General features: G+C 50.1%; 1 protein-coding gene across 3 annotated transcripts; it reads left to right on the forward strand.

Moving 5' to 3' along the window:
• The first annotated feature begins 5,438 nt into the window (after window positions 1-5,438).
• LOC125717076 (probable cationic amino acid transporter) lies at window positions 5,439-21,821 on the forward strand. 3 transcript variants are annotated; one of them, XM_048990033.1, is made up of 10 exons: window positions 5,439-5,559; window positions 5,654-5,768; window positions 6,030-6,241; window positions 14,169-14,686; window positions 14,976-15,212; window positions 17,650-17,867; window positions 18,493-18,639; window positions 19,234-19,442; window positions 19,840-20,717; window positions 21,089-21,821. In XM_048990033.1, the coding sequence occupies exons 4-10, from the start codon at window positions 14,383-14,385 to the stop codon at window positions 21,442-21,444; spliced, it is 2,349 nt and encodes a 782-aa protein (XP_048845990.1). In that variant the 5' UTR covers window positions 5,439-5,559; window positions 5,654-5,768; window positions 6,030-6,241; window positions 14,169-14,382; the 3' UTR covers window positions 21,445-21,821. The 3 variants fall into 3 exon arrangements, with proteins under 3 accessions (XP_048845990.1, XP_048845989.1, XP_048845991.1); XM_048990032.1 differs by having other exon boundaries at window positions 5,439-5,768; window positions 6,030-6,259; XM_048990034.1 differs by lacking the exon at window positions 6,030-6,241 and having other exon boundaries at window positions 5,439-5,768.
• The last annotated feature ends 3,043 nt before the right edge of the window (window positions 21,822-24,864 follow it).

Here is a 24,864-nt window from a genome sequence, read left to right on the forward strand (position 1 = left end):
CCTGCCATGCCGAGACACTCAGCGCACACACAAACCCACGCGAGCCATAAAAACGGCAGCTGAGACAAGATTCCTTTCAATACAGTCACTCATCTTGTCAGTAGTATAACAACACCGTGGCCTCGAGGTTACAGACTCTGGGACAGTAGATTTCTACTAATCTCCACTGCGGCATTCTGGGTAATCCCTCCACTGGCGGTCTACAGACTAGGGCAGCTTTCTGGATCAAATAGCGCCCTGCTGGCATTCACTCATCCTGGCTCTGAGGTGTGTAGCAGTCTCCCCCCAAAGAGCCTGAGTGTTGGGGGGTATCTTGATTGAACCATTTTAGCTTGTGCGGATGGCGCGGGGCTGAGAAAATTCCAGCACGTTTCCCTAATAGCTCCACCCGCACAGCTAGTGCTTCATTTATCTCTGTAACAACACCATAAATCTCTTTAAAATAACAGTTTAAATATGAGTCTGTATCCAATTAGTCATATATTGCTCTGGTATAAAAGTGTAATGGCTGCTCAATTATTGAATACCCGAGCTGCGGAGCTGTGAATGTTCAGCCCCCTGTCTGATCAGCCGCGTCACATTCCTGTCGAGGTTTGCGTGGTTATTGAAGGTGCAGGAGACGCCTATAAATTTTACAACTTTTAAAAACCGAAGGGAATTATGGCTCAGATGTAGAGCCATGCATGAAAAACAGAAGTGAGATGTGGAAATGCTTAGTTAATATGGACCATGAAGACTGCAGTCCTGTATCAGACAAACATATACCTAACATAGACTATAGTCCTGTATCAGACAGACATATACCTAACATAGACTGGAGTCCTGTATCAGACAGACATATACCTAATGAAAACTGTAGTCCTGTATCAGACAGACATATACCTAACATAGACTGGAGTCTGTATCAGACAGACATATACCTAACATAGACTGGAGTCCTGTATCAGACAGACATATACCTAACATAGACTGGAGTCCTGTATCAGACAGACATATACCTAACATAGACTGGAGTCCTGTATCAGACAGACATATACCTAACATAGACTGGAGTCCTGTATCAGACAGACATATACCTAACGTAGACTGGAGTCCTGTATCAGACAGACATATACCTAACAAAGGTTGTAGCCCTGTATCAGATAGATGGATCAATTTTTGTTTGGGTAAGTTTTGTTTGGTTGTGTAACAGCACCCTAAACAGTGTTAGTCTTATTTTAAACGAGGATATCTTTATTATTCAAAAATTATTTTTAAATTTTTCGTACATCACATGCTTTCATGATGTGTCTATTGCATGTGTGCCCATTGCGATGTAATGATATATATCGCACCCCCCCCCCACCCACAGGGGCAAATTGGGGTCCCCCAAATTTCAAACTCCCTCCGACTCCAATGTTTGCAGTGTTTGATATGTGTTACTTCATGGCCTTTTACTTTGGCAGTGAATAATGTGGCTAAAACAGAGACAAATGCGTTGCAAGCAGATGTGTCCTGACTTTTGACTGGTACTGTATTTGGTAACAGTGTTTACCTGAGCATGGTCTCAGTAGTTTGGCCTTCCTCCTTCGCCCTTACATTTACATTTCTAAGGGAAACCAGGATCTGACACTCCCTGGAGTAGTTTCGGCTTGAGGGCCTTGCTCAGGCTGACCTTGGGATTTAAACCAGCGACCTCCTGATCACAGGGACTGTGACCTAATCCACTGAGCCACACACCTCCCCCCTGCCCTATGCTTCCTGCCCCAACCCTTGCAGAAGGACTCAAAGAAGGTTTGGGGCAGATTCCACATTGGCCCTCTTAGCTTCTCCATTCTTGGACGACTTTTTAAAACTCATTTACTTTCCTTTGCCTCAAAAAAGCGTCTCTTGGTGCAGTCATCCTCTGCTGGGTGCTAAAAGCAGCTTCTCTCCACTCACACCGTGACTCCATCACTGGTAAGTGAAAAAAAAGTTTGCTTGCCACATGTTCAAGCCGTAGAAAACCAGACGCAGCCCTCTGAGAAAGTGCTTCAGCCGGCCCTTCAACCAAGAACGGCATTGATCAACCCAGCATGTAATGCTAGCATTGCTTCTCAAATTACAGTGGGGGGGCTAGGGGGCAGGGGATCCCTTTGGCAGGGCCTCACAGTTGGAGTAGCTCCTGAGGATAATCTCGGCCGTTCAGCCTCAGTGTGAAATTAGGCGACGCCGGGGAGCTAAGCTCATTTCACGCCATTGTCTGCCGATGAATGGGTAGAGCGTGGCACAGCGGTGTAATAGCCGCTGCTCGCTGTCGCCCTGCTGTTCCCTTCGTAGGCATGATTGCAGGCTTAGGAGCCCAGGAGCTCCCACGACAAACACAAAGACGCACAGCAGCCTGACACGAGTTCTCGGCATCCAAGCGGAACTGGTCCGAGATACCTAGCGGTTCCCCTTCCCAGGCCGTCGCTAACGATCGCTAATTCCTAGCCTGTCGCTAATTTCCAGCCCATTGCTAATGATCGCTAATTCCTAGCCTGTCGCTAATAACCGCACCCCCGTGCCCGACTTCAGATGTGTGGACCGTCTGCGCATCCACCTGGCTGCACCGCTCTTGTCGGTCATTTCGCTCACCACCACTGACCCCTCGGGGTTGAGGCGTGCTGCTTTCCAGCTGCACAACAATGGAAGCAATATGCAAGGCTTTGAACCGCTGCAGGATATTTGTCCAATATGTGACCCCACCTCACGACAGTTTGTCTGAAGGATGTAGGGGGCGCATCACCGACGAGGAACTGCCCCCTGCCGACCCCAAAACCTTCTGATTCAGAAGAAGTAACCAGGGGGCGTGATTTTGTTGTACCTTTGAGAAAGTTAGGCGCCATTAATCATACAGCTGAAGCGATGCACGTCTGGATAAAAATGCAAGGGACTGCAGCCGCTCGTTGCTGCACATCTGATCACCCAGTCGTTTGCTGCGGTGGTCGCCTTGGTGATTGCATTTGCTGACGTACTGGTCCTTTTGGGGGCGGGGGGGGGGGGGTTATGGAGCGCCTGACTCGTGGCACTTTTCGGTAATCTGTGGGAACATTTTGTCACGCAAAGCATGTCATGCATGAAGATATGTCTGGAGCTGACCCGCCCTTTATCTTTCATCTTCTCGGGCCCAGGACACCGTCTGTCCGCCGGGAAGAATGTAATCTATCTGGAGAGCCCACTGTTTGTTGGCGCTAAGTAATCTATTAAATAAGATCACCCATCTCAGCAGGAACACCTGCTCGCTCATGTCCCTCACGCAGCTGATTGTTATACTTCCTGTATTGATTTCCCTGGGCTGCTGTGCCATCATGGCCAGTGACTGAGACAAATCAGATGTTGAGGAATGGGGCAGGAGGTGACCACCCGTCAACCCTGGTAGAAACTCTCCATCCTGCAGACGCTGACTGCTTCTGTCGGCTGGATCCCATGAACAGAACCCTGGAATACCAAGGGGCCATCCCGTGGACTCGCGGTCCATCAGCCGGTGCCGACAAACGTGCTACAGTGCTCTCTCCGCGAGTCAACAAAGGACAGAGATTACGAACTGCTCACCAGTCAGAGCCTCCATGACAGCTGCCTGTGGAGTCATTGTCTGTTTAATAAACAGGCAATACAAGCTGGTTAAGTTACACTAGTATGTAATTCTATCCTCATGAATAATTTCCATTACAGCATAAAAGGGCTGTGATGTGAAAGCCAAAGACATATGCTCACTGAAAAGGGTTGTAATCGATGTTCATGGCATTTTTGATGCATCCCGTTAAAATCCTGTGTGATGAGTGGCTGGGAGCGTAATGTTTGTGTTTGGAGGAGATTGTTCATGAGATGCTGTTCTGGAGACCAAGGCTGAAATGCCCTGGATGTCTCACCACATACACAACATCACAGAATTGATTCTATTACCTCTTTGGTTCCATAGTAAGTACTTCTTCAGGTCCCCTAATTAGGATACGAGTGAGTCGCGGTTAATTAGCTACTCCAGTCTCCCCCCTGATTCCTGGACTTCAGATGCTCAAATAGCAGACCCCCCCCCCATCTCACGTCCCCCACCCCCACCTGAATGTGGCTGCTTCCTGACATGCTGTCTGAGCAGCAGGCTGGTTTTTCCGCTGTAGGTGGTACGGCCCAGACAGAGGCTAATGAGTGACTTTCTTGCAAAGCCACTCCCCCCCCCCCCCCCACACACACCTCAAAGAGGCCCCGCACCCTCAGCACTAGCTGAGCTCTTCTAATTAGCACCTTTTCAGGTTTTTTAATCACCATGGAAAGAAGGGCGCTGGGGAGGGTGCCAAGAACGGTCCCATCTTACACTCAGAGACGCTCTGCTTGAATAATTTAGCCCCGTACATGCCGGTTGTCACGAGGAGAAGCGACACCAGCCTCCTTTTTGTCAGGAAGGTGCCCCCTGCTCTCCCAGATGTTTAAATCCCCTGTTGCTGGTCTTGGAATTCCATCCCTTCTGGATGTTCATGCGGTCACCTCAGTAAGTGCCCGGGTAGAGGGGCTCTGCATGCTGGATTATTGGGGGGGGGAGAGGTCAGGTCAGCACTAATGCTGCATCCTATTTACCTCGGAGGTCGGAAGTCAGAGCTGGGAATGACGTCAAACCGCGTTCCAGCACAACAATCTGCCACTTAGCAATACCAGGTCTAGCCAGGTTCAGTATTAGTCATTGTCCGCAATATCAATCAACAACAACACAATATGCGATGTGTGGCACATGCAAACACTGTAGCAGCATGTCCACAGATGACGGATGGACAGTACAGTGTACATGACCAGTTTAATGACTCAAAGAAGACATAAATAAAGGGTCCAGCCAGTTTGAATTCTGAGGTCGGGGGTGCCCTGATTTTCCAAATAGGAATTCTGACTTAAGGGGGTTTGCTAGTTAAAATCTCGAACGTGCAACTCCTTAATTGGAAAGCAGCATAAGGTTCAGTAGTAGACAGTGACTCACACACAATAGGTGAGAGTTTAGTTACCCACTCTGCACAAGCACATGTCATCTTAAACACTCCGACACTAAACACATTTACCCTTAAGCTGGCCTGATCCTGGCTGTCACCAAGAACCTCATGAATCTGCTGCTTAATAATTAACTAAGGTGCAGGAGAGGGATGAATAATTAATTTGGGATGGCCCCTATCATTGTCCGGGTGGATATAAGAGGTGTGTGTTCCATTTACATGGATTATTCATTTATTCCTCTCTGCGGCATTAAGGTTTTACGGTTTCAGTCAATTGGATTATATTCAATCATTCCGAAGTTGGTCACAGTTAGTTTAATATTACCCCCTAACTGTCCCATACGGCACGCGGATGCGGCTTTGCAGCCACGCAGCATATATTTTTGTTCGCCAGTTTCCTTTTATTTGAAGATTCCCACGGCTTATTAGACGGCCGGTCCAGCGTGAAAGGGAGACGTAAGGCTGCTAGGCTCCTCTGCCCATCCGCGCCCCACAACACCACACCCCCAAGGTTAACGACGCATTTACATCCGAGGTTAACTCGGTTCACGGGCGGCGCGTTTCGAAAGATCGTAACCCAAACGAGCTGGTCTGTCAATCGTTACAATTAATTGCACATATTTTTTTATCACGCATCGCGCCTTCCTTGTGGTATTTAAACATATGCATTGTGTGTTACGAAGTCGTCCTCTAGTAGGACGTGTGCTGCAGGCAGTGAAGTCCGCAGTGGCCGTGTGTGTGTGTTCCCGGCGAGCTACGGCACAGTCGCACAGGAGTAAGATGTGCATAATATCCCAGGTAAGTGACATCAGGGCGACATTGACGTAGGCAGATGTTGAGTGGGGAGGGGGAAGTATGTTGTTAAATAATAAATCGTACGCAGGTCACGTGGGAAAGGCTATGAATAATTCAGGACCTTTACATCACCCCTCGTCCTGGTTTTGAGTACGGTCATGCTTTACGCCTTAATACGCAACGCCGGGAATGGATTTCCGTGAGAGTCCCGTTCTGCTTCAATCCCTTTCCTGAAAGTTCCTCCTCATTTTTTTTCTATCGTAGAGATCTAGTGTTTGCTTGTGAAAATGGCGCATAGAGATGCCAACCCGGCTGGGTCGCCGTTTGCCGTCTAACAGAGAAACGGAAATGCATCGTCTCTGAGCATCACCTGCGTTTCGCTCACGGTCTCGCCTGCGCCACCCCATCGGGCGGTACTGCTGTGAGATGCGGTAGTTCTGTAACGGTGGGAGACAGGATCCAGCGCACCGATCGAGGTATTTACTGCTGCTCGTGTGAGTCCCGCTGCCGTACCGTGTATGTGCATGCGTCTCCCCGTTTCAGTGTGCGATGGTGCATTTACTTCACCCTGCAGTAACCAGAACTGCGGACTGACGTTTTAGACGTCTACACCTAAGCCCATTTAGATTGATATGGTGAACTGAGATGTGAAATGCACTGTCGTTTTCCCCTGATGCGAAGGAACCCTACGGTCGCTCTGGGTTATTTAAACTTACCTGCACGAACAAACTCTCAGGAGAACTACGGGGCGTGTAGATCCTGGGACACTTACAAACCGAAGCTTGTATTTAACACCGAAGGATCATAACGCGCGTAACATATATGTATATGTTCTATATATGTGCTCTTAATTGCTAAAAAATAAACAGTTAAACTCATTAAAGATATTTAAAGGACATTAAAGTATTCAGCCAAGGCGTCGATTGCATAAGTACGTCTGTAAAATGATTTGAAATTTCGTTGACAGCAGTGGCTTTGGGCTATATGCTTTTTTCCCCTCTGACTACATTCCATGCTGTTTTACTAATAATGACACAAGAGGTAGTCTGGGATGTCGTCTGTCGGTCGCTCTGCGCCCCGCTGCCCGGTTGATATTGTTGCTGTCCGCGGTGCTGAAATCCTGCTTCCTCATCCCTCCATCAGAGATCGTTAGAAAATGGACACGGCACCGACAATCTATAACTGTAAAATTCCACCCTATCAGGCGTGGATCTAATTTCCCGTGCTCGGATTTCTTTGATGTAGCATTCATTACTTGATCTGACTCAAGACTCTCGACACAAAAGATGCCCTCCTGTAGCGCTGAATTATTAACATGCTTTTAAGGGATGTTGAAATGAGTAGTTAACAATGTCTCCTTTCTCCCCGTTTCTGTAAACGCGGCTCCCCTTCTCTTCCCGTCAATTACCGAATTACTGGTGCAGAGTTGCTAGCCTACAGTTGTAGTCGCTCGTTAAGCAGCTAGCAGTTTGATTATTTGTGGTCGCCCGCAGAGGATCAGTAGATGAAAGTATGAAGCATTATGATGGCTGCAAGTAGGCTATCTGTGATTAAGGCGATCTCTCCATGAACCACCCCGCTGAAGAAAGGAGCAGGAAAGAGAACCTTTGAACTTAGTTTAATTCTAGTTCCTTGGATTTCCATTAAAAATACTCACCTCCCGATTCACTTCTGGAGACTTTTAATACATTTTGCTACAGAGTATCAGCTAGAGGATGTTGTTTGCTTGCTTTATGTCTGTGTCAGACGACCTGGATTACAGGCAGCTGTCCTACAGCCTCACCTGATTCTTTGTAAACTTCAATCATTCAAAATTTTAACTGGGTTTAATTCCCTGTGGGCGTCACCCTACCCTGGAATTATGGGTAGGAAATATAAACAAAGAAGAATTAGCTGGCCTTTAGCAGCATTATTCACAATTATATATAGAACAGGAGGATGAGAGGCACATGAATTCCTGTCTGCGTGACAGATCTGGCTCTCCCCAGCTCGCAGTTTTGCAGCCGCCAGGTCACAGGTCTGCCCCTAAGCGCCACGCCCCCCCGCCATACACAAAGCACTGCACAAACACAGATGTTTCCTGAGCTTCCCGAAGGCCGCCACCTCCATCGCGGCCCTACCCACACTGCCTCTGGCACAAGCTGACGGGCTCTCGTGACATGCAGTGACGGGCGAGGAGCGATGACAGTGAGGATGACAGTGGAACTGGAGTCAGCGAGGGTGCGGGGCGATGGGGGGGCGATGGCGGGTGCGGGGTGGGGTGGCCTGGCCCCCAAGCCGATGGACTCAATTAGGATGAGGGAACATTTTTCATTTGGATGCTAACCAGCGACGACCGTTCCAGCAATCTAGTAAAGGGGTAGTAGCGGGCAAAGCAGGAAATGTTTAAATCGATAGGATTCATGTGTTCTTCTATTGGTGTGTTTATTTTGTCATTATGTAACGTGCCCCGTCGATGGCAGCACCCGGAGCGGGCTGGACGTCAGTGCCGGCCACCTGTTGGGTTGTAAAATCGTGAGATAATAGAGGCATGGATATCAGGCCAGGGACGCTGCTGAAAGCGAGACAGAGAGAGAGAGAGAGAGAGAGAGAGGGGGGGGGGGGGGGGGGGGGGGTGTCTGACGATCCCTTTACCTGCGTTGCCGTCAGGCTGACTCACAGGCCGCTTCGTCGGCCAGAACGCAAAGAGCCCCCTAAGGATGACGTCAATGCCCTGTCCGCACATAAAGGCCTAATGCAATCAATGGGCCGCCATGTCGCCACTGCTTACGTCTGAGGCGTCTCACACCCACCGATTGTCTCCCCCCCCCCCGAGCACCAGCTGCACCTGGGCCCCTTGTTCACCGCAGATGTGCTCTCCTTTTTTTGACTTGCCCCACCCTTGTGCTGCCCTTGAGAGGCCCTCAGGCCATCTGCTTATTTTAAACATTCCAGACTCTTCCACATCGCAGAGGCGGGGTAGGGCGCCGAGCCTGACGTTTTCGGGTTAGGAGGCGCGGCGCAGACCCAGAGCTGTGGTCGGTGTTTTTGGGCTTTATAGTTGCCTCGTTCTGTCCCACATATAAACTGAATCGCCATTTATTGCTCAAAGGGGCGGGTCAGCATTTAGATGGCTGATGCGTTCCATACTGCCCCCAATGGCCAAACACAGTAACTACAGTGACACTGAAACTGTGGAAAAAGGGCTTCGCAGTTTTTTTGATTGTCCATCTGTATGTGTACGAGAGGTAAACCATAGTGTACGTGCTAAATGTGTCTTCATGAAGTAACTCGGGTAATTTTGTCACAAGATAAAATAGAGCTTAAGAGACCTATGTAATACCAATTTTGATAAAATATGCAGTTACGGTATTTTGCCTTAGTACGGCACCATATATGGCTTGCTTTTGGGAAAAATAGAAATGCAATTTTAAGACACAGAATAGCAGAATAACTCAGACATTTGGATTGTTTTATTTTCAAGACGGAGGAACGAAGACGAACTGTAAGGTTTATCTAACCTTATTTAAGGAGTCTGGTGATGGTCAGTGGGGATTGTCGCATGCTGCCATTTAACACGTTTTATTGACTGCTGTTATTCCTTTATCGTTCTGCGCAGTGAGGCACCAGAAGGCTTGGTAGAAATGTGAGCCAAGGACGAAAGAAGGCTGTTTGGCGTGCTGACTTTTTCCAGTTAATTATAGCGTGTGTCATGTTCTGCGGCCCCGTACGGCAGATTGGAGCGTATCGGATCCTAACGAGCAAGTAACAGCTAAATGACACTCCTATTGTGGGTTTTTTGTCACCACCCAGCGCCCCCCCCCTCCCATCCGTAACAGTTCCAGTGAAACAGTGCTTAGTTTCGCCAAGATTCCATCATGGGCATCAGCTCTGGTAGCGGTATGCAGCCACGCCAGGGGGGGTGTAGGAAATGCCTGTTTGTGTGATGGCTGACCGCCCTGGGGGGGGGGTATCAACGTGGGGGCACTACAGGCCTGTGGCTTCAGTCCTGCCCTATGTATATAGGAGAAATGAAAAGTGTTTAGTTTGTTTGTTTATCTACGATACACTATAAATTCTAATAAATTGATTTAGAAATAGCGAGGAAACAGATTGCCTCAAATTTTTAAGTAACTGATTATTTTAAGTGGTTAAAACTTGTTTGTTACTCAAACAAGTTACTCAAATTTGCAAACTGGTTTAACTATAGTGTTAGAAGCAGGGCTTGCTGAGGGTGCATCTCTGGTCTGTTTCGTCAAAGAAAAACTATTCGTCTCGCAGTGGCTCAGAGGCGACTGTGATCATTTGCATGTTTGTGTGCATAGGGGTTTCCATCGCAGCTTAGGTTTAAGATGAGGGAATCGCAGCAGCAGTATGACTGCAGTTCAGGATCCTGACGAACGATTTCCTAATAGATATGCTTTCTACACGAGGGATCTCACAATGAAGGAATCCTAGGTTTATGTCCAAGGATTGCGAATCTGTGGCTTAAGCTTATTCTTGTCCATCGCGGGGCCCCTGCTGAGTGAGTTAATTTAATTTTTATATGATGCAAGTTGAACAAAATCGAGAGAAGATGGAAGCCAGAAAGCAACAGATGAGGAAAATGAAATTCTTTAGATAGCAATTTGAAAATATGAACCTCCAAGGTTCAAGGCCAATTGACTTCCCAACCTCAACCCCCTCAGGCGAGCTGTTCGTATACAAACCAGAAACAGGTGTCTGAGAGACAGCATCCCTGGGTTGTACTGGCTGCTAAATTGCTGTGGTCATTTTGTTTCCTCTTTGAAAAGTCCTGACTTTGTTTTAGGAGATGACTAAGCCACTTTGTATATTTATATTGCAGGGAATGACTTCCACGGAGAGCAATTAACATTATTAAAATGCCAAATCGAAAAGAAACCTCTGGCCGTTTGTCCAATGTCCTGGCCAAAATTAATTAATTAGTTTTGGCGGCCAGTTTCTCATTGGGTCTCAGTGATGATGACATTTTCTGGTCGCATTAGGAGGACGGAGCTTCTTGCTGCACTTGTGGCATTTGTTCGAATGCTCACGTTTCTGCTTATTAAGCTGCCGATCAGCCGTGGTGGTGAGCGGGACACAGTAATGTGTTTTTTTCCATTTGCTGAGGACTGTCTGTTCCAAACTTATTAATGCACTTCAGAGTATCTCTGTGAAGCCTCAGTAATTAGGACGTCCTGTCCTCTGCCTAAAAAAAGTTAGAGTTAAAAAGCAACTTCAAGCATATGTTTAACCTCCTGTCTCTGCTCGGCTGGCCCTGTGTCACTGTATGTGACCCCCCTGTCTCTGCTCCCCCTGTGTCACTGTATGTGTCCCCCCTGTCTCTGCTCCCCCTGTGTCACTGTATGTGTCCCCCTCTCTCTGCTCCCCCTGTGTCACTGTATGTGTCCCCCTCTCTCTGCTCCCCCTGTGTCACTGTATGTGACCCCCCTGTCTCTGCTCCCCCTGTGTCACTGTATGTGTCCCCCTCTCTCTGCTCCCCCTGTGTCACTGTATGTGTCCCCCCTGTCTCTGCTCCCCCTGTGTCACTGTATGTGTCCCCCCTGTCTCTGCTCCCCCTGTGTCACTGTATGTGTCCCCCCTGTCTCTGCTCCCCCTGTGTCACTGTATGTGTCCCCCCTGTCTCTGCTCCCCCTGTGTCACTGTATGTGTCCCCCCTGTCTCTGCTCCCCCTGTGTCACTGTATGTGTCCCCCCTGTCTCTGCTCGGCTGGCCCTGTGTCACTGTATGTGTCCCCCTCTCTCTGCTCCCCCTGTGTCACTGTATGTGTCCCTCCTGTCTCTGCTCAGTTGGCCCTGTGTCACTGTATGTGTCTCTCCTGTTTAATCACCAGTCTCTGATCTGTTCTTAATGTCAGTACCAGCCTGTTGCCCACCACAGATGTATCAGAAGGTCTCCACACTTCTGCATCCAGGCTAGTCTATGCTTGTATCTAAATAAACACAGCTGGGTGTGACATTTTCTGTGGTTATTTTCACAGTTTAGTCATTAGCGCTTTACAGCTGCTGATTGGCGTACTAAGCCAGGCTTCTCTGCTCCACACGGAGAGTCAGTCTGCCTGATAATTATCCCGTCTTCTGAAGTTCAGCCTGTGGTTTTTTCCCCCTCCGCCCCCAGGTGCTCCTCTGCCTGAGGTACATTAAGTTCCGCCCAGCAGCAGTAATGGCACCGGGGCCTCGCAGGCGCCGTTAACCAGCTTCCAGCGGGGAGGCTGTATAAATGTCACATTTCTGCCAGTGTGCAAAAGACCCAAGAATCAAATTACTCTTACATAGCATGCAGGACCCAGGCTCTCGCTAAAGCTAAAACATAGAAGGGAATACTGTGCAGATGAAAGTAGAGAGGTCCATTAGTCACGATTAGTTAAGTTTAAAAAAAAAAAAAAAAAACAATTTAAAACTGCAAAATTCACCTGGATAAGCATAATGTGAAATGTATCTATAATAAACTGATGGTAATTGCATAGAATGACTTTAAAGGGCTATGTGTAACAATCACACCACTGGATACACATTTGCCAGTGCAGGGATGAGATGATAAATAATGAATATAATTTAATATAAGCACAGTGGTAAATGGCTACGTTGTTTTCCTGTAGCGTCCATAATTAGCCCCTGGCTCAGTCTGCCGTTAATCTACACACGATGCCAGCAGACCTATTAACTAATACACCTCATTTAATTCCCAGAGTGCCTTCCGTGATGGACGACCCTTCCTCTGATCTATTAATAATGTCCTCCCTGAACATGAACTTTCATTAATGACGAAAGGGGAGAAATGGCTTCCGTTATTGACTGGGGACCCCCTCCTAGCGGTCGAGCTGGGAAATCAATGCTGTGTCACAGGCTGGTCATACTTTTGAGTGAGAACAGGAGTGGGAGACGGATGTGATTACAGTCAGGTCTGTGTCCTGTCGTTTCTCGACTGTAAACGGCACCCATCACGCTCATCAGCACTTGCGCACGCGATCATTTAGTGTCCTGCCAATCTCCCAGCTCTTTGAGGAAATGACTTGCTGCTCCTGGCCTGCCCAAGTTTGCCCTGATGGTCCTGAGACATCCGCAAGGGTGATAGTTGACCACTTACTGCTGATGAAGGGAACAGCCCATGATGGTGGCTTGAGCTGAATCTTGCTGCCAGGAGGAAGCTGGGGTGTCGGTCTTGGATCTGACCGAAGGTGAGGAGCACCATGAAGGATCTTGCTGTTTCTAGATGCAGTAATCTCTAGCTAACTGAGGCTCCTTGGGTGGCCTGGAGCTCATTCACACTCTATCCACTGCTGTCCATAATCAGGCCATAATTACCCAATATTACTGCCTGCTTATGTCTCAGTCAGTATTCCAGATACCTGTGCTTGTTGTGCACTACCAGGACAGCCGGTCCTGCGGTCAGAGAATTAAAGATAATGGTGGAAAATTATCCAAACAAAACTGCTGTGTGGGGGGGGGGCATTTATGACGATGGATTCGGATGAGCGGTAATTGCCCCCTACGGTCCTCTTGTGCGCTCGGCAAAAGGCACCGCCTCAGCAGGCGAATCCAGCAGTCTGGAACAAGGCAGGAAGGAACGGGGGGGGGGGGGGGAGAGGATGGAGTGAATGTGAGAGAGACGGTCGGAGGAGAAGGGTGGCTGGCAGTTTGGGGTTGAGAGACATTTCCAGGTCAGGAGTTCCTGCTGCCTCTTCTGCTGGTCTCCCGGCCATCGGCAGTCTGCACTGACTCACTGTGTTATTCTCTCAAAGAGATTTTTTTTTGTTCCTCTTGCCAGTTCATTTTTTTAGGTCTGGTTATTTCTTTCCAGAATCATAAAGTCTCCTCCAGAAGTCTGAAATAAATTATTTTTCACCCCCCCCCCCCCCCCCGTGCCTTAATAAGGGGGGTCACCATAGCGACACTATGCTAATTTTTGTTTGCCTGTGACAACGTCCTGCTCATTTGGCACCGGTGTTCATGCCGGGACCGCAGCCGCAGATGTCGCTAATTAACTGAAGAGTCACCCGTCCTAGACTGCAGGCAGCAGCACCGCATTTTACAATTTGCACTTTATCGATTCTGCCTCCCGACCCGGTTGCGAGGGCCGTCCGACTGCCTCACGTGGAGAAGCAGCTGTCCATTAAAGCCACGATCAGGTCGTCGTCTGCTAGTTGTTGCAGGGGGGATTAGGCTGCTTGAGTACGGTAGTGTATAATTACTGAAACCCCAGCCTGGAGCGCGCACACGCGCATACGCACACACGCGCATACGCACACACGCGCATACGCACACACGTGTCAGGTTAAGCGAACCGACTCGCGGTCTTTACGCTTGAGAGATGTTTGTCCAGCTATCTGGTCCAGCCTTGGGTCAAGAAGAAAGCCGCGAGATGTTTTTAAGGTCCATATGTCTGTTTTCTCCGTCCCCGCAGAGCGAGTCCCGCCTTGCATCATGTGGCTCAGCGCTGACTCAGATTTCCTGTGAGAGGCCGTGAGAGAGAGGTCCACTTCCCGACCCCCCCCCCCCCCCGTCCCCGTCCCGTGTCACAGCTCCCCGGTCTCCCTCCCACCGAAGACGAGCCCTCGTCACCCTCTGCAGGGAGACCCCCACATCGCTGTAATCATCTCCGAGACCATTGGGCCGACATGAGTGGGCTTTTCGCCAAACTGGACCCCAGGCGGATCCAGTGGGGGGCCACGTGGAATGCCTTCCGGTCCCGTATCCTGCGCACCAAGCCGGTGGAGTCCATGCTGGACGGCTCCACCAGCACCGGTGCCCACGGCACCAAACTGGCCCGTGTGCTCACCACCGTGGACCTGGTGTCTCTCGGCGTGGGCAGCTGCGTGGGCACCGGCATGTACGTCGTCTCCGGGCTGGTTGCTAAGGAGATGGCGGGCCCCGGAGTTATTGTGTCCTTCATCATCGCTGCAGTGGCTTCAATCCTGTCAGGTGACAGTTCCCCGCCAATCACAGCCTAGTTGCACGCATATGGACACACCCACCCAGGGACTTGTAGTAAATCCACCCTGTGCTGCCACACATCATGTTGTCACTTTACAGTTAACTCTTTATAAACACTGTGCATCCTTGTGCATTTCGTCATCATAGATGTTTTTAAAGACTGAGCCATCTGAAATGGCTCTCCTCAGTCAGTCCTCCCTGCTCTTAATCGGCCGCCGTTCATCGCGATGTCTCATGTAAACACACCCTTTGAGGACTACTTGCCGTCCCCTCACAGGCGTGTGCTACGCCGAGTTCGGCGTGCGTGTGCCCAAGACGACCGGCTCTGCCTACACCTACAGCTACGTCACGGTGGGCGAGTTTGTGGCCTTCTTCATCGGCTGGAACCTCATCCTCGAGTACCTGATCGGCACGGCCGCTGGTGCCAGCGCCCTTAGTAGCATGTTTGACTCGCTGGCCAACCACTCCATCAGCGGCTTCATGATCAACCACGTCGGCACGCTCAACGGCCTGGGTGAGTCGCGTCAGCACATCGGCCAGCACGGGCCGTAGTGATTCGGGGGCCATGCTCCCATCCTGAAAAGATAACTCCAGTTCGCATCTCTAAACTACTTCAGACAGTATTAATCTATAGAAACTGGATGCTTGTATTCTTGAACTGATCTAAGATGGCAATAATAAATGATGCTTGTAGATATTACTAATGGGAACATGAGGGGGACAGCATGGTGGTGTAGTGGTTAGCACTGCTGCCTCCCACCTTTGGGACCCGGGTTCGAGTCTTTGCCGTGCTTCCATGCATGTGGAGTTTGCATGTTCTCCCCGTGTTGTCGTGGGGTTTCTTCAAGTATTCCAGTTTCCCCCCCACGGTCCAAAAACACGCCGAGGTTAATTGAAGTTACCAAATTGCCCGTAGGTGCGCATGTGTGAGTGGCTGGTGTGTGAGCGTGCCCGGTGATGGGTTGACAGCCCATCCTGGATTGTTTCCTGCCTTACGCCTATACCCTCTGACTCCAGACCTGTGGCAACCCTGAATAAGACCACATGTTACAGAAGATGGATGGATGGATGGATGGATGGGAGCATGAGGTATCAGGAACCTTTTCTGAATCCTCCAGATTGCTCTGGTCCTCAGCTCCAGTACTAAGCCCCATCCCTGTCCCCATTCTGCTGTAACTGTTGATAATGTTAATCATCCTTGATCATATCCCAGAAGCCACAGGGAGTTTTATCTCTCACAGATGGGCCCTTGCCCATGTATATAATGTAATACACAACGTCAGTGTGAATAATGTAATTGTTTTTCCCAGCATGAGTGGCTAATGTTGCCTGTGCTCAGTGCAGCCTCTTCAGACATTCCCTCCTCAGTCACCCGCGCCTCCTTTCATGCACAGGTGCTTTGTCGTCGTGGAAACCGCCCCAGTTCTGAGGCTTGGTCCCTGAGGATGGAGCGATGGGGGGGGGGGGGGCGTGAGGCATGGCTGAGCTTTTCACATGATAGATTCCTCGACGCCGCATGCCAGTGTTTCGCAGTGACACCTTAAGTCACTGCTTTTCAGGAGCATTTGTTTCTTAAGAGCGTTTTACAGTTTCTGAATATGTAATACAATGTTTATCATTGAGAGATTTTTGATTTTAGCCTCTGGCACGGTGCACTGGGCCTGGGGGGGGTCCATGTTTTCTTTACGGTGAAGCCCACAGGGCAAAATCATCAACGACATCGGAGCTCAGGAAGAACGGGATCTGTGTGGAAGAGGTAGGCGGGTGTACATGCTGGTAAAGCGCATGCATTGTTTACAAAGAGGAGGGCTGTAGGCAGCGGAGAAGTGATCCACACGGAGGTGGAGGAGGCGCACCATGCGTGTGCACCGCAGGCGAGGGAAATGAGCTGGTCAGGCGACCAGTCAGGCGACCAGTCAGGCGACCAGTCAGGCGACCAGTCAGGTGACCAGTCAGGCGACGTGGTGCCAAAATGATGGTAGGAGAAAATGTACAGATGCGATGAAGCCCGTGTGTGTGGGACAACCACACGTAACAAGCTGGGAGAGGCTCCCTTGAGCTCCTGTCGCTGGCCGCCATGTCGGTGATGAATGAGTTGATTGAGCTCTGTTCCAGTTCGGCTCCGCTATTGGGGGGGGGGTTACGGGTTCACAGAAAGGCTACCATTACTATAGTAGCCCTGCTTACATCATGCCCCCCCACCGCACTGTCTGCAGGATATTACCCTTCGGTGGGGTAGAGTGGCGCCATAAGATATGTTAACCCTGCCCCCAGAATTTATTATCGTGTGTTGGGGGGGGGGGGGGGCATACAGCTTACAGCTGACCCCGTGAAATACAGACAGACAACATGAGACATGATATTACATCCAGGCTGGGGGGCCTTTATCTTCATCATTATTTGGCTGGGTCAAATAAACCGCCCCCCCCCCATTAAGAAGTTGGGGGGTTGTCATCAAAGCAAGCCTTTTCCGGAAATAGTGGAAAGGTTTAAGTGTATCTTCCCTTCCCTGTTCAGCCATAACTTTGTCCAGCTAATTTTAAAGCTGGTGAGCTGAGTGGTATTTCTGCCTCAGCCGAGAGAGAGAGAGAGCGCGAGTGTGTGTGTGTGTGTGTGTGTGTGTGTGTGTGTGTGTGTGTGTGTGTGTGTGTGCGCGCTTTCGTTGTTCTAGCAGCTACTGAAAAGCTGACCTTGTGAAGATGTGTGGGGGTGTCTCCACTGTGTCACGTGGGGGTGTCTCTTTTGACATGCTCTTCCTTTTCACAGATTCTTTTGATTCTGCTAAAGTGCATGATGTCCCTAAGCTTTCTTTCTCTGCGGTGATGTTAGGAGTTATTTATTACACTGATAAAGTGCTCAGTGGGATGATGGTACAAGCAAAACTGAATAAAAACGTGTGTGCGTGTTCGAGAAGGAAGAATAATCGATTACCTATCTTATCCCCCCACCAGGCAAAGGAGAGCAGTCATATCCGGACCTACTGGCGTTGCTGATTGGCATCTTGGTGACGGTGATCGTGGCGCTGGGCGTGAAGAACTCGGTGGGCTTCAATAACGTGCTCAACGTCATCAACCTGGTGGTGTGGGTCTTCATGATGATCGCTGGCCTCTTCTTCGTCAATGGCACCAACTGGGACGAGGGAAGGTTTCTGCCTTTCGGCTGGTCTGGGGTAAGCGCTGAAACTGTGCTGCTCCTTCCATGGAACGGGATGGGTCTAAATTAGCCAGGGTCTGTTGGCAAGCCGCTGCACCGGCACCCCCTGCAAGGCGCTGGGGGCCTGAGGCCTGCCCGGCTATGTGTATGGGGCAGATGCACCGCTTCGCTAATTAGCAGTAGCCTGCTCACGCCGTTCAATGCCGGCAGCAATTTGAAGAGGCAGCAGTCTGCCTGGCACAGAGTGTACCAGAGAGGCACACCCTGTCTGCAAAGCATCTGCTCAGGTATTAAGGCCATGCAGACAGTCTCTGGCACAGATCCGGAAACCATGTTAGATGCCGTCCGAACTGACTGAATCACATTTATATGAAGTAAAAAAAAAAAAAGTGATTTACATACTTAAGCTATTCGTTTTTTGGATTCGATTCTTATGTGCATTCTGACTGATTCATTTGAAGGATCCCAAATAGATATAGGTGACTGGCTGCTGAAGGTTACTTTGTTTTCCCTAGAATTCCTGCCGATGCCCCCTTTCAGCTACCCACCCTCTTGAAGTCCGCTCTGCCCTAAATATGTCTGGCATGCGCAGGTACCTCGGGCGAGGGTGAAGTAACCGTGGAAACGTGTGTTCTGGCCAGGTCATGCAAGGAGCTGCCACCTGCTTCTACGCCTTCATTGGGTTCGACATCATCGCCACCACGGGGGAGGAGGCCAAGAGCCCCAACACCTCCATCCCCTACGCCATCACCGCCTCGCTGGTCACCTGCCTCACTGCCTACGTCTCTGTGAGTACCCAGCATGCCCTTCTATAGCAAGGACCCGCCTCTCCCTTTGGACTGGAATGATCTTCATGAAAACCCTGTAATCTGCCCTGTCCATTGCTGTCCAGGGCGTGCAGTTAACTGGATTCTGTTCAAAACCGTGTGCAACTGGCTTGAGTTCTTGTGTCTTGTGCCCTAAATTCACACTTGGGTATACAGTATGCTGGTTCCCTGAAGGAATTTGCAACCTTGCAGACATGTGGCTGCGTAGCAAGCTCCGGGGGTACTCTCAGTCCACCTCTCCCTGTCCCTCTCATTTTCCGTCGCTCGCACGCAGTCACCTCTCTTTAATCCGTAGCAGAAGGGATTAAGGCTTTATGGCTTCCGGAAAGTTCAGTCAACTCAGTTTGAGTGGTGAGTGGTCTGGGCCCAGAACCAACAATGTAACTCATTTTGTTTCAAGCTGAAAAACACTTTACAATAGCACGTATTTTTATGACACGCACTCTTTCACGACGTGAAATGCTAGGGGTTTCAGAGACCGTTGAGCAGCGTGGACCTCCGGAGCACCTGAAATCCACCCCCTGAAACATAGTTCCCTCCCCCGTGTGTCTGCAGGTGAGCGTCATACTGACCCTGATGGTGCCCTACAGTGAGATCGACGCCGACGCCCCCCTCATGGAAATGTTTTCCATTCACGGCTTCCAGGCAGCCAAGTACGTGGTGGCTGTGGGCTCGGTGGCCGGGCTGACAGTCAGCCTCCTCGGCTCGCTGTTCCCAATGCCACGGGTCATCTACGCCATGGCCGGTGATGGCCTGCTTTTCAGGTGAGGAGCTTCAGGCTATGGAAAAAAAGGTGGATATTTCATATCCAGAAAGCAAAAATCCAGACTTTTTTCTTTCACCCAACCAGTGGCGTCCTCCAAGACTGTGACATGCTATATTCAGCTGGTTGGTTGAAACAAAATCATGGTCTGGATCTATCCCTATCGCTCTGGCCGTGTCTGGTCCCAGTTGTGGTCTCTCAGTATTTTTCACAGCCCAGTCGATGTAGATGTCCCATAATACGCAAAACACATTCATAACATTATTCTTATCTCCACCTTTGCTCGCTAAGCTTAGAGTGATTTTACTAGAAATCTGGCAGAATTGAAAGGTTCAGTGAGTGGATGTTCAGGCTCATTGAGTGAAAACAGACCTTGCTTCCATTCCCTGCGCCTCCAGGTTCCTGGCACATGTCAGCAGCTACACGGAGACGCCAGCGGTGGCGTGTGTGGTCTCGGGCTTCCTGGCGGCGCTCCTGGGCCTCCTGGTGAGCCTGCGGGACCTGATCGAGATGATGTCCATCGGCACGCTGCTGGCCTACACGCTCGTGTCGGTGTGCGTGCTGCTGCTGCGCTACCAGCCCGAGGGCGACATCCACGGCTTTGTCAACTTCCTGTCGGAGGAAAGTGCCAAGAGGAAGGAGGGTGTGTTGGCCGAGTGCGAGAAGGAGGCGTGTTCGCCGGTCAGCGAGGCCGACGACTACGGCGGCGCGCCACTCAACACTTGCGGGGCCAAGAACCTGCCCTCGTTGGGTGACAACGAGATGCTCATCGGCAAGCCCGACAAGTCGGCCTACAACTCAAGCCACCCCAACTACGGCACAGTGGACATGGGGACGGGCATCGAGGCCGACGAGTCGGAGAGTCCCCACCTGCGGAAGCTGAAGAAGCTTCTTGGTCCACGGTATTATACCCTTCGCATTCGCCTGGGCCTTCCGAGCAAGATGGACCGGCCCACACCTGCCACGGGCCACACGGTCACGACTTGCGTCATCCTGCTCTTCATCCTCATCTTCCTCTTCTGCTCCTTCATCATCTTCGGCTCCGATTACATCTCGGAAGGCAGCTGGTGGGCGGGGCTGCTGGTGGCGCTGATGGTTCTGCTGGGCGCTGGCCTGATCTTCGTCATCCTCCAGCAGCCCGAGAACCCCAAGAAGCTGCCCTACATGGCCCCCTGCGTGCCCTTCGTGCCCGCCTGCGCCATGCTCGTCAACGTGTACCTCATGCTCAAGCTCTCCAGCATCACCTGGATCCGCTTCACCGTGTGGTGCTTTGTGGGTAAGTGCTGCGCTTGCCTCACTTCCTCTGGGGGGGGGCGCCGATGAGCACTGCAAATAAGCTACGTGATCATGAGTGTCCATCATGCATCTGTCTCAGGAATTTGTTGGGGTTTTACTGCTGGCTGGCTGAAAACAAACCCATTTATGGCAAATGCTGCTTCCTGCACACTGCATGTTCATCTAAACTCACCCAGCTGCACGCAGGCGGTCTCTGACCTTAGCCTCTAGTTAGCATCACCCCCTCGAAGGAAGGAGCTGACCCCAGCTGGCCCCTCTTCTCCTGCATCTCCACGCCCCATTGGGCATATAAACTCTGAGTTTAATCCTTGTGTTTGTTTTTGTGTGCGTGTGCGTGCATGCGTGTGCCAGGCGTGCTCATCTACTTCGGCTATGGCATGTGGAACAGCACGCTGGAGATCACGGCGCGGGAAGAAGAGGTGCACGCCAGCACGTACCAGCGCTACGGGGCCGACGTGGACGAGAGCTTCGCTGCTGACGATGACCTCTACCCCGGCGGTGACGGCGGCCCGTTCCAGCCGTGGGGTGCCCCCGAGGATACTGGCTACTCCTTCGAACAGCAGCAGCAACAGCCGCCGCTGGCGCCTGGCAGCGGAAACGACATTCGGACCTCCACACAGAGCGGCAGAGCCAAAAGCAAAGGCAAACCGGGCCACGGCTTCGAGGCCCTGATTGTGGACGATGAGCTCGACTACTCGCCAGAATGAGATCACACTCAGGTGTGCTCCAGTGTCAGCCTGGCCTCCCATGGGCTAGAATGTTACCTCCAGCCCTCCCCCCATTTAGCGATTTGCTTACAGGCTTCTATTTTAAAGATTTATTGCCATGATAGCTTGCGTGTCTTTCTGGATAAGTGTGAGTTAATTGGTGCCTAACGAGTCTGAAGCTAATAGCTAATTGAACCTTTTATCCATTCATTTGCCCTGTAAGTCACTATGTGCCGTAGGAAGCACTGTACCAGAGCTGGACATAGATAAATTTTCTAATTTGTTTTTTTACTAAACTACCAGATAGGCCTTAGCCAGCAGGGTAGAGGAGCAGGTTGCTGGCTTTACAAAGCCAAAAGGAAAAATTATTGGTTCAGAGAGATAACCAATCAGATCATAGAGGAGGTGGGGCCAAGCCACTTGGGGAGGCAGGACCAACCAATCAGATGTCTTAGTTCCCCCTTTTCTAGTTGCTTGGACCCACCTCCTCTACGATCTGATTGGTTATCTCTCTGAACCAATCACTTTTCTATCTGCCCTCAGAAGATTTTTGTATAAGTAACACACAATCTCCGATGCGGTCAAATTGGATCTCGAAAACTGCGAAGTGTCTAGTCTTTGCTGCCATAGTCAGGCCTAGTTGTTTATTTTCTTTTTATCCGTTACGGCAAATTTGGTATTTTGTGGCCCATCGTGATGAACCGCAGATGCCCCAGATGAGCTTAGCTGGAAACTTCACCCGAGTGATTCCACTCAGAAAAATGGAAGACGTGTTTGCCCCTTTTCTTCCCTTCTACCGCTGCTCTCTTTAACATGACATCTAGCCCAGGGGAGGGGGGTTGGGGTTGGGGTTGGGGTTGGGGTTGGGGTGGGGGGAGAGCTGCCACAAATAGTAATTGGACTTTGCTTGCAATAGTGCCTTCATTTGTCAGTGTGAGCTTTTAAGTTTTCCACTGTGCTGTCCGTGTTTAATTTATTTACGTATGATTTCTTTATTGGACAGTCACTCTCTGTCGGGGAAGGCGACAGGGGGGGGTCATCCCGGGTGTCTTTTCTGTCACTTTTGTTGGCTGTTTGTGTCGTTTCGAAGGCAGTTTCCTTGGTGCCGTCGTCTGTGCTGTCCCGCCTACGCGTCCTCCTGCCCTGGCTTCTGTCCCACTGACCCGCTCTGTCTTGGGCTCCTCATTGACTGTGCGACTCGACCGCAGTGTGACCCCCGCCCAGCTTGACGGTGTCTCCGCGGGGGAGGAGCGAGGGGAGGGGAGGGGGGGGTTGAAGCTGTGAGACTGTTTGCATGGATGTGGGGGTGCTGCATGAGTGGGGAAGCCCCTGTATGGCTTTGCGCCGAATGCTGCTTTCTGGACTGTGCTGTTCTCTCAAGTTCCTTACTTCCTTCTCTGTGACTCAGGTGTTGTCAGGCTACTGTCTGGTACTCTCCCTGTTCTTTCTCACTTCCTCTCACTTGACCAGGTCCCACAAGACCCTCCCAAACGAGCCCCCCCCCCCCCCCCCCAAAGGGAGTCCCATGGACGCAAACCTTACCTGCTGACATACAGTAAACTTCCAGCACTGTTCCTAACCCTAACCCCATACTTTCAGTTCAATTCAATTCAATCCAATCACAAAGTGCTTTACATGGATGTGCTGTGATACATAAAGCATCATTAGAGAGAGATACTTTGAAGCATAGTCTGAAAACTTTTCAGTTACACTCTAGGTTTCTCCTAATCTCACATGCTGGGGCAAGAGTGCGTGTATCCAAGATTAATAACAATGTCAAAGGTGGGACCTCAGTTACAATGTGGTGGGGGACTCGTTTGTGATAAGTCTTGATGTTGTGCGGCTGTTTTTCCCCTCTGTGGCAGTTTACTTAGCATGTCGGGATGCGCATGCCCGGTGCAGAATCGGTGTTGAGATGTTGCATGCGTGGTGACTAAATCGAGGCGTATAACTCCTGTAAAATGTAGCAAATTGGGTGGCTGAGTTCGTTTGTGTTTGGGAACCGATCAGAGTCGCCCCTATTTTGCAGCCTTCTGTTTACAAAGTAAGCCAAAGTTTGCCATCTTTTCTTTTCTTTGTTTTTATTAGCGTACCTGAACAAAACAACCATAGAATTTCCATAGACTAGCTAACTTAAGGTGTGGTATGAAAATCAATGAAAAATAAAGAGGTATTTTTTTACAGGTGTTTAATAACTGCAGGTTGGATTCTTTCACCTCGACTGGCTCCAAGTGCATGTAGAGAGGACCCTCTGCATAGCAGTGAAAGCATATATTTTTAAAGTCTTTCTAAAATAAACTCTCAGCCGAAGTCTATTAATTTCTTGTATGAATCACAGAACCTAGATCTAGATAACGGTAGGAAATATCTTAGTGGAGAGAAAGCTAAATTATATAAGCAAAAAAAACCTATTTTATAAATATTTGTGCTGGGAAAAAAAAATAACTAGATGTTGCCACTATTGCTTTTAAAGTCAGCTACTATTTGTTTTATTTTTTTGTCCTGGAAATCAAAATATGTTGTGTTAACCTGGTAAGGCTATCTCTCCTGGCAGACCACTTGGCTTTCGTTCACAAAATGTTAGAACTTGCTTCCCCTGCAAACTCGGTGTTTATTTCTGCTGTATATTTTTTGCATTAATGGCATGCAGGTGTATGTACTCGTGTTTTTTGTTCTCACTGTGTGTTTTTTCGCCCCTTTGGTGCACAGTGTACTGACATGTTGGTTATACCTAAGTTATTAACTCCAGATGCCTGTAGAGTGACTTTTACTTTGTCGTTGTCTGACGGTATACCGTGTCTTACTACACGCCAAATAAATGTTTCGCAAAATGTGTACGTTTAGTAAAAAGCCGTCGCCGGAGCAGTTCTCACTCGTGTCCTGCATGACCGGGGCGGTTTGGATGCGACCGCATTGCGCGGTTGCCGAAGAGGATTAGCTTAAGGGCGGGTCCTTGGCACATCGCTGATGCGAAATCCACCGTGGAGGACCGCATCACCGAGCCGTTTAACCCACTTCAGTTCGGTGACTGCGCTCTTTCTCATTTGGGGTTAAACTGGCCAGTGATCGCGCACGATTACTCCAACCCCCGAAGTCTCATTTCTCCGACGAAATGGACCCGCTGGAAGCCACCCATCCTTCTGTCCAAGCCCCGGCTGGCAGATCGAGGCTGGTTTTGCGGCTCGGCGCATGTTTCACGGCACTGAAGACACGTGTAAGTGCATTTGCTCAGTACCCCACAAACCCCCCCCCCCCAAGCCCAAGCATCTCACAGCCATGACAGGTGGGGTTAGGGGGTCAAGCATGATCCCCCCCCCCTACTTTAGGCAAAAGCAATGAGGCTTCCAATCGTGCTGATTCGGGACAATTTATGCTGTGGTGCGGAAGACCTGCCAAGATGTGGTGCCGTTGTCCTTTTCC

Source organism: Brienomyrus brachyistius, chromosome 21 (genome assembly GCF_023856365.1).
Source record: "Brienomyrus brachyistius isolate T26 chromosome 21, BBRACH_0.4, whole genome shotgun sequence".
Taxonomy (NCBI): domain Eukaryota; kingdom Metazoa; phylum Chordata; class Actinopteri; order Osteoglossiformes; family Mormyridae; genus Brienomyrus; species Brienomyrus brachyistius.